The 9,968-nt window shown below is 42.0% G+C and overlaps 1 protein-coding gene across 12 annotated transcripts in view; it reads left to right on the top strand.

Moving 5' to 3' along the window:
- The window catches only part of tnca (tenascin Ca), a 41,757-nt gene extending 33,897 nt beyond the window's left edge, over positions 1 to 7,860 (top strand). For 9 of the 12 annotated variants that reach the window (XM_090234248.1, XM_090234253.1, XM_021602184.3 and 6 more), the window contains 12 exons: positions 1,309 to 1,581; positions 2,713 to 2,835; positions 3,218 to 3,361; positions 3,725 to 3,844; positions 4,026 to 4,169; positions 4,782 to 4,912; positions 5,031 to 5,163; positions 5,404 to 5,555; positions 5,702 to 5,798; positions 5,974 to 6,135; positions 6,338 to 6,501; positions 6,718 to 7,860. In XM_090234248.1, coding sequence (XP_090090374.1) covers positions 1,309 to 1,581; positions 2,713 to 2,835; positions 3,218 to 3,361; positions 3,725 to 3,844; positions 4,026 to 4,169; positions 4,782 to 4,912; positions 5,031 to 5,163; positions 5,404 to 5,555; positions 5,702 to 5,798; positions 5,974 to 6,135; positions 6,338 to 6,501; positions 6,718 to 6,828 — 1,754 coding nt within the window. In that variant the 3' untranslated portion in view covers positions 6,829 to 7,860. Of the gene's footprint in view, positions 1 to 1,308; positions 1,582 to 2,712; positions 2,836 to 3,217; positions 3,362 to 3,724; positions 3,845 to 4,025; positions 4,170 to 4,781; positions 4,913 to 5,030; positions 5,164 to 5,403; positions 5,556 to 5,701; positions 5,799 to 5,973; positions 6,136 to 6,337; positions 6,502 to 6,717 lie in introns of those variants that run through there. The other 3 variants (XM_090234254.1, XM_021602190.3, XR_016495931.1) reach the window with 2 other exon arrangements.
- Positions 7,861 to 9,968: the final 2,108 nt, after the last annotated feature.

Genomic DNA, 9,968 nt, shown 5'->3' on the forward strand with positions numbered 1-9,968 from the left:
TAGATGATTTTTCTCACAATTAATTGAAATACATTGAATTCGGTCATCAGTGCCCCCTCAAAAAATAAGGTGCATGATGCCTCTGGCCACACTACACACACTGTAGGCTGAAATTATAAGATGCACACAAGTAAATTGGAGTTATGATTCGGCCTTGTACAAAGAGGCTTCTCCATCACAGTGAGGTGTCACTTGGGACAGCTTGAGGGATTGGTCACTATTCAGTCGAAGTGAAAACACAGGTTTACTTTACTTACTCAAGGGGTGATTGATTCCCAACTTGTACTTTTACTGTATCACAAACAACTAGTAGGCCTTTCCACTGTAATCTTCTGAGAAAGGATGAAATATTAATGCCATCAATGCTTTACTTTGGTGGGGAAGCCTCAACACACAACCCTACTACCTCCTCCAACATCTCACTTACTTTTCCAGAGCAATCTGATTACTCTTAATGTTTTCTTCATCCTCTTCATGTTTGAAGCATCATGGAGGTCTTGCCTGTTTTTTCAGTTTGAAGCTTAATTGTTACAGCGAAGAAGTGTGTGGTGCTCTGCTTTTTCCTCTCTCCAAAATATGAAAATATGTTTTCATATTTTAAACTGTGTTTTCCCCTCAGATTTCTCATAACCCTGTGAACGTTACGGTGTAAAGGATGTCATTTTCAGTGGACACATATCACTGTCACTAAGAATGGTTTGAGGTAGGCTAAGCAAGCAACATCTAAGTTTCACCTGTAAATATTAGACTGATAAGGCGTTTAAAAAACAGTCTTTATTTCCAGTTGAAAATGTCTGAGGACGGTTATGGACCATTGATTGGATAGTAGGCCTAGCCTATAAGTAGGAAAACACAGACAAATCAACATGGCATTTTCAGCATGAAATGTCAGTTGACCTAACCACTCGTTTTCTTATTTACCTTTGAATGCACTGAATGCAGGGCTGGCATTGAGGATGCATGCGGTGTGGATGGATTATTTTGGCCAAATCCTTGGCTTGATGCAACAATCACGGAGAATAGTAATTGTGGATGTTGACTTGCTAATTGACGTCAATAAATGTCTCCACAACCATGAACGTGTCTATTTCTCAATAAAATAACAAAGGAATGCAAAGCACCTTGACGATTTGAAAGCATGTCAGAGTGGTGGTAGCAAGTTCATGAGAATTTAACCAAAAACTAGGAGTCCTACTCTCTCACCTTTTCCATCTAGTCGCCGAAAGTTGCCGTCGTCAAATTTGTTTTCTAGTAATTGGGTGAATGTTTCTCGACAAATACGTCGAATTGAATTCTCTTTCCAACCAGAGGCTGAGCCAGAAGTGGAGCACATGTTTGTCTCGGACATCACTTCAGACAGTTTCCGCCTGGCCTGGACCGCAGATGAAGACATGTTTGATAGATTTGTGATCAAAATTAAGGACTCCACAAAGTTTGCGCATCCACAAGAAGTCAACGTCCTTGGTGACGAGCGAACCAAGATTTTAACGGGACTCACCGGCGGCACCGAGTACGAAATCGAGCTGTACGGTGTCACTTTGGAACAGCGCTCCCAACCAATTACCGGTGTTGCTCGAACAGGTATTTAAAGAAAGGGGCTATTTTCTGACAATCTGAACTATCAGTAAATGCCAAAGCACAATGTGGTCTGCATCTCACATCTCTCGTCTGGTTTCTCTGGAAACAGGTGTCTTGATTACAAGATGCAATACTGATCTTTGTTTTGACTGGGTTTTGTAATAATACCTTTTGTTTTTACTGGTTTCCTTTTCCAAGGGGTATGCCTTCAGGGATATATCTAAATTGCCACTGATAATTATTTTATGTATTAATAGATCTAGGCCTGTGAGCATCAAGGGACCAAACAAGTGGCTCCTGAGTGGTGCAGCGGTCTAAGGCACTGCATCTCAATGCTTGAAGTGTCACCACAGACGCCCTGGTTCTAATCCAGGCTGTATCACAACCGGCTGGGATTGGGAGTCCCATAGGGTGTCGCACAATTGGGCTAGCGTTGTCTGGGTTTGGCTGGTGTAGGCCGTCATTGTAAATAAGAATTTGTTCTTAACTGACTTGCCTAGTTAAATAAAGGTTACATTTAAAAAGTTGGTTTTGCATGTCTCTTTTTCCCCATTTGATATCCTTTTCAGGAATATGGAGACACATGTTTTTGCATTAGATTGTGCTGCTTCTTATGCTTGGATTTAAATGCAGCTCAAAGTCCATGTGTTCTGATGCCCATTATAGACCAATTTTCATAGCCTATACATTTTACTGGCCACTAAACTGGTTAAATTGTGGTTACTAAACTGGTTACATTTTTTTGTAGCATGTTTGACAAAAGTTGAATGGTTTGGTTCATGCATTGAAATGTGCTCCCTAAAGAGCACACTTTTTAGCCTTTTGGGAAGTGTGATACTGATGCACCCCAGTTGATCTGTAGATTGCAGTGGGTTTCAATCTTACTCTGGCTGGGGTGATTGTGGTGGGCCTTTGTTGGTTTTCAGCAAATATGTTTTCTCACTGGAATTTTGTGTGTCTTTGTGTGCCTTTCAGTGTGTATATTGACACACCATAGGGCAATAGGCCTATTCCGTTGAATAAACTGACCTCAGTAAAATCGATTCCTGATCAAAAATCAAACTCAAACAGATCAATCTAACTTTTCTCATTTTTTTGCTTGCCTTTTTAACCCTGACCCCATCGCTGTGCCAGGCCTGGGCGCTCCAAGAGGCATCCGCTTCTCTGAAGTGACTGAGTCCTCGGCCATAGTACATTGGATCATGCCTCGTGCCAGAGTGGATAACTACCGCATCATCTATGTGCCTCTCCAAGGAGGTGAGTGAATAGCCTCATATCTTATAGTGGCAGTAAAGTCTACCCATTATAATAAGGATATTGGACTGCGTTTATATAGTACTTTAGGCCTCAAAAGGGCTTCATGTGGCATGGGGGGAGGAATTTCCTCTCCTCCAGTATTTTTCAAATTGGACAAAGCACTCTCTCTAGTGGAATATAGAATAATCACACGGTTTCATCACACAATAATTTACACTAGTGTAGAACTGTGAATATCTGCAGCTGCTACCAAGGAAGGAAAGGAAACCAGTTCCTTAAAGTGGATTTCGCAGTACGATTTAACAGCACCATTCAACATTTATTTACTTCAGAATAGAAGAACGTAAAGTAGCATAAATGCAATATTTTCTCTCATCAACAGGCAGCCCAATGACAGTGCTAGCAGATGGGACTGAGACCCAGGCCATGTTGCCTAACATGTTGCCAGGAGTGACCTATCAGGTCACCATCTTTGCTGGGAAGGGCCTGGAGGAGAGTGACCCGGGGACAGAGAACATCACCACAGGTGTCCGACTACTCTTTAGCATACATTTACACATTTGACCTTTTACTAAATACATGAAATGATATGACACGTTTGCATTCAAGTGCTTCAGTGCTATGAGGAGGATAGACAGAAGTCTCTGTGTCATGCATAGACATTATGAGCATTTCATAAATCATTAGCTTCATACATTCATACTCAACAGCACATATGGTACTCCTCTACTCTGTCCACCCCAGTCAATTATTCCTGGAAAAAGTATGACATCATTGCATTGGGTTGTTTGCAGGTCATAATATTGTCAGTACAGGTGTTTGTTTTCTGAAGCTGTTGTGGCTACAGGCCTATGTGTGTAACAAAGCTGTGTATTTTCCTCCTCCTTAGCTCTGGACAGGCCTCAAGCTCTTTCTGCTGTCAACGTCACTGACACAACCGCCCTGCTGCTATGGCAACCAGCTCAGGCCACTGTCGATGGCTACGTCATCACCTACAGCGCAGATTCAGGTTTGTGTGTGTTTCACAAGAGGCCCAAGGCACAGATTGCCAGGAGCTGACATGTATTTATGTACATTATGTATTTGTATCAATGGTATCCCTCATCACTAGCCAAAGAGACACAGCACAATAGGACTGTTGGTGGAGGTAACCGGGTGGTGATATTGTCTCTTTCCTCTGCTGTCTGCAGTGTCCCCAGTGATGGAGCACGTTTCTGGGAACACGGTGGAGTTTGAGATGGGCTCCCTGGTCCCTGCCACACACTACACAGTAGGGGTGTACGCCATGAGGGAGGCACAGAAGAGTGGCACCATCACCACTGAATTCACAACGGGTAGCTCTCCAATCAGATGCTTCATATAGGAGTATTGGGTCTGATTTTCAAACAACAATCAAACTGTGTAATATTTTATTGTTCATAAATTCAATGAAGTGCAGTATTGTATTGTCCATGAATTCAATATTAAGACATCTGTGATATCATTATTATTATTTGTTTTTTTGTTGTTGAATTTTACCCCTTTTTCTCGGCAATTTCGTGGTAGGGGCTCGGGAGAGACGAAGGTTGAAAGTCATGCGTCCTCCGATACACAACCCAACCAAGCTGCACTGCTTCTTATCACAGCACGAATCCAACCCGGAAGCCAGCCGCACCAATGTGTCGGAGGAAACACCGTGCACCTGACAACCTTGGTTAGCGTGCACTGCGCCCAGCCCGCCACAGGAGTCGCTGGTGCGTGATGAGTCAAGGATATACCTACCGGCCAACCCCACGGACCTCCCGGTCGCGGCCAGTTGCGACAGAACGCGAACCCAGAGTCTCTGGTGGCACAGCTGGCGCTGCAGTACAGCGCCCTTAACCACTGCGCCACCCGGGAGGACCTGTGATATCATTATTTAACACGTTTAACATGTGATCCTTCAACTTTCCTGTTTGTGTCTGTAGATGTGGATTCTCCTCGTGACCTGGCGGCCACTAATGTCCAGACAGACGGTGCCACTCTCACCTGGAAGCCTCCGCGTGCCGCCATCACCGGATACATTCTCACCTTCACCTCACCCGACGGCACAGTCCGGGTACGGGTTTATGAGTCCGCACACTGGCCCCCACTATCGATCATCAATGGCTATTTTACAGCTACATTTTCCAAAGTGCTTTACATTATGAATAAAGATTGATTTGATTTGAATACAGGAAGTTGTCCTGAGCCCGACAGCCACATCGTACAGCATGAGTGAGCTGAGTGGCTCTTCAGAGTACAGCGTCAGGCTACAGGCCATCGCTGGAGCCCAGCGGAGCCGCCACGTCACCAATGTCTTCACCACCAGTAAGTAGACTGCTACACACACCACCTCCTTCCCATCACAGCTTTACAATGGGCAGATCTCAAGTGATGCTCTATTTCCTATGTACTATGTAGTGCACTGTTCTTGATGTGTGTGTGTGTGTGTGTGTGTGTGTGTGTGTGTGTGTGTGTGTGTGTGTGTGTGTGTGTGTGTGTGTGTGTGTGTGTGTGTGTGTGTGTGTGTGTGTGTGTGTGTGTGTGTGTGTGTGTGTGTGTGTGTAGTTGGAGGATTATACAGATACCCTAAGGACTGCTCGCAGGCTCTGCTAAATGGAGACACGATCTCTGGCACCTACAACATCTACCTGGGAGGGGACGAGAGCCAGCCCATCCAGGTCTACTGTGACATGACCACGGACGGAGGAGGATGGATGGTGAAGAACACACACACACACACACACACACAAAGTCTAAACTCCAGGTTTGATTGGCTTGACCTTTACATGTTTGTGATAACACTGAAGCCAAACCACTGACATCAGGGCTTGTATATGACAGGTTCTGTCAACTCTCTTTACAGGTGATCCTGAGGCGCCAGAATGGAAATCTGGAGTTCTTCAGGAACTGGAAGAATTACACCGGTGGCTTTGGGGACATGAATGATGAATTCTGGTTTGGTGAGTCCACATCTCTCCACCCTTCCTTTATTTGTATTTTATTTTCTCCCTTTATTCAGTATTTGTGGCCAATGCGGAAGTCAAACCACAATCATGGGGTTGCATCACCATGCTCCAACCAATTGAGCCATAGGAAACAGGAATGGCACTGTGATGTTATTTCCTGTCGTTTCAGGTCTGGCCAACCTCCACAAGATGACGGCATCAGGCCAGTACGAGCTGCGTGTGGACCTGAGGGACAACGGGAAGTCGGTCTACGCTCAGTATGACAAGTTCACCATCGCAGAGCCACGTAGCCGCTACAAGATATACTTAGGAAAATATAGCGGCACAGCAGGTAAGGACAATTATAACAATATCTGTGTTTATTAGTGCTCCTGCATAGAAAATCTAGTCAGATCTAACTTGATTAAAATTCCATTGAAAAATACCAATACACTTTACAGTAAAAAAAAAGTTACAATAAAAGACACAATATAACTGTGATTGAACTATCCATATTTCTTCTCACCAGTCAATGTGTTTCTCTTGTTTCCTAGGTGACTCTATGACCTATCACCATGGTCGGCCCTTCTCCACGTACGACAATGACAACGACATTGCAGTAACCAACTGTGCACTGTCCTATAAGGGTGCCTTCTGGTACAAGAACTGCCATCGTGTCAACCTCATGGGAAAATATGGTGACAATAGTCACAGCAAGGTACAGAAAGTGTGGCCTACTATGTATTGACTTCCTTTCTGCTATCACAAAGTGTGTGTGTGTATGTGTGTGTTTGTACGTGTGCGTATATTATATTCTTGTCAGAGTATGAAACGAGATTATTACATGTATTATTTATTACACATACACACATATTTTGAAATACTGCGGTGTGTGAAATGTAAACATGTTAAAAAAAAGTATCCTTTTTTTCAGGGTATCAACTGGTTCCACTGGAAGGGACACGAGCATTCAATCCAGTTCGTCGAGATGAAGATTAGACCCGTCAACTTCAGAAACGTTGAAAGCCGACGGAAAAGATCATAGACTTAATACCTGTACATGGTTATATTGTGAAGATATGTGGTGGAGGGTTTGGAATGGTCAGAATAGGCACTTTTGTGTGTTTGATTTGTTTTATTCTTTGCGTTCATTGGAGAACGCTCAAGCCAAATATGGCTCCTTATATTATGTCCAAAGATATTTGAATATGCCAATTAAGAGTAAGGCAGTTTGATTATGAAATGTGAAACAATGAATGGAGATTTCGGTTACACTTATTTTTATGGTGAGGGTAAAAAGAGTCCTACTGTAAGTTTCACTCTCGCTCTTCTGTTCTATTCTCCCACACTGTTACGTTCTCTTTCTGGCTGTTGATTAAAAAAACTGTATGAGCACCGTTAAGCTTTTCAACTAGGCACATGGAAATAATAACGTGGCTTTATGCCACACCCCTCAGTCTCCCCAGACGTTGAGGGACGGGGAAATAAAGCTATCGAGGTTAAAGGAAAATTCCACTCAAAAATGATATTTTTGTCCACTGTTGATACAGTCCTACAATGTTTTGCATGTCAGCAGATACGTTTTCAAGATACTGGACTTTCAAGAAGCAAAGTGTCACTTGCCACATCAGCATAATGATGTAAAACGCATCATATGATGATGTGACAAATGACACTTTGCCTCTTGAAAGTCCAATGTCTTGGAACCTTGCCTGCTGACCTGCAAAACATTTTGGGACTGGATCAAAGGGGGATGAATGAAAAAAATACAAATAAAATTGTTTCCTTGTACAGACCTGAGGGCAGGACTGACTAAACTGGGTATCATTTGTTTCATATTGAGTGATTGATATTTCAAATGTCATTTTATATTATTTAAACCTATTGGAGTTCATTAACAGTATGTCCACAAATACAACAAAGCAGGACAACTATTCTTGAGAAGATTATGGTAGTGATTTTAACCACTGACATCATTGAATACCGGTTTAAATTATGCCTGACATTTTTTTTCAACTGAATAAAAAACAGACGTCTATATGAAACCCTCAATACAATAAAATATACTTTGTTAAAAGGTGTCGGCATTTTTCTTGCTGCCAATGTCAAACATAGCTGTTTCTTTACTTAAAAGTTTCCCTTCAACAGCAGATGGCAGTGTTGAGTGTTCATGTGTTCATGCCTTAATCATGAGAAAAGCACTCATCAGTATGCGTCACACAGATTGAGAGCATATTAACCTCACTAGGGTACGTGGGACACTAGCGTCCCACCTGGCCAACATCCAGTGAAATAGCAGAGCGCCAAATTCAAAAACAGAAATACTCATTATAAAATAGGCCTAAAATAGCTCAAGTATTCAACAAACAATAATCCACATCAACTTACTAGACTACTTCTGTAAAAGTGTCTCTTTAATGTTGTCTTTTTGTAATCTAGGGTAAACAATAAAAAAGTAAGCTCAAATCAAAAGGATTACATATGCTGTGGTGTCATGTACCTACAGAGTGATAATGTGGATATTTTGGTAAGGGGGACATGTGAAAGCAGTGAAGAATGTAGAGCAGCAGATAGATAGCTAGGGGAGCCAGCCTGGTCTGGGATCATGTGGTTCTACAGGTCAAGTCAGAAGAATCACACATGTATCCCTATCTCCTCATGTTAAAGGCTTAATTAAAGGCCCATGACTTAATTTGAAAAACCACATAACAGTAGCCCCGGTCACTTTCATGTTGACCCATACAGAATAAAAATAATACATCTGACGCAGGTATCAATTTATGACAGTAATGTAGGTGAAGAAAAACATGGTGTGAAATAGTTGCAAAGACCATAAGGCTGTGTTTACTGAAAAGTCCCTGGTTGATATTGTGAGCATTCATCATATACCATGTACATGTAGCACACAAACTAACATCCAGCACACAGGCAAGCATTCCCTTTCGGTAATGCCATGATTGGATGATAATATTACTAAACAGTAATACAGAACAATAATATTTCATAACTAGGCCTGGATGAAATCAGCTTTTTGATCAAGTTTATTTGTCTGCCTTTTTAATCCATTACATTAAATGTACTGTATTGCAGTGTTTTGATTGATGATTTCAAATCCTACTTGAGGGGTTTAAGGAAATTCTTATTTAATCTGTCTGTATTCATAACATATGAACTTGGGTTGCAGGAGATTTCCACTGGGACATGATTGCATGTACTGAATACATTATTGTCCATTTAATTTATAGGGCAACCTCCCACCCCATCGACAAATACACATTAGAATAGAACAAAAATATTATTACGCAACATAATGAACAGACATGAACAGTTAGACACATATATCATACATTGTCACACACATAATGAAATAGAACATCTCTATGGTCACAGATAAATAGGGTCAACAAGTTCAGTAGACCAAATACCGGCATGTTAGTTGACAAATGAATGGATATTTAATGGATAATGTACTGTATGTCAATAATTCTACAGTTGGATGTGAGCCTTCATCACATCCTATTTTTGGTCCAGATTCTGGGTACTGGTGGATGCCATTCATTCCTCGGAAGGTCAGTTCTTTGCCAAGGACATTTCAATTCTCTCACACTAGACAAGTTCCAACAGCTTCCTTTGTATCTGTGGTGGAATCTGACTGAGAGCAGTTGGGTTCATGTCGACAAGTGTTGAGTATATAATAATAATAATTTGAAGAGGCGACTCTGGAATGCTGGCCTTCTAGGCAGAGTTGCAAAGAAAAATCCATATCTCAGACTGGCCAATAATAATAAAAAGATTAAGATGGGCAGAAGAATACAGACACTGGACAGATGAACTCTGCCTAGAAGGCTAGCATCCCGGAGTCGCCTCTTCACTGTTGACATTGAGACTGGTGCTTTACGGGTACTATTTAAAGAAGCTGCCAGTTGAAGACTTGTGAGGCATCTGTTTCTCAAACTAGACACCTTAATGTACTTGTCCTTTTGCTCAGTTGTGCACCGTGTCCTTCCACTCCTTTTTCTATTCTGGTTAGGGCCAGTTTGCGCTGTTCTGTGAAGGGAGTAGTAAACAGCGTTGTACAAGATCTTCAGTTTCTTGCCAATTCCTAGCATGGAATGGCCTTCATTTCTCTGAACAAGAATAGACATGAGTTTCAGAAGAAAGTTCTTTGTTTCTGGCCATTTTGAG

This window comes from Oncorhynchus mykiss, chromosome 5 (genome assembly GCF_057628025.1).
Source record: "Oncorhynchus mykiss isolate SJ-2025 chromosome 5, ASM5762802v1, whole genome shotgun sequence".
Classification (NCBI taxonomy): Eukaryota; Metazoa; Chordata; class Actinopteri; order Salmoniformes; family Salmonidae; genus Oncorhynchus; species Oncorhynchus mykiss.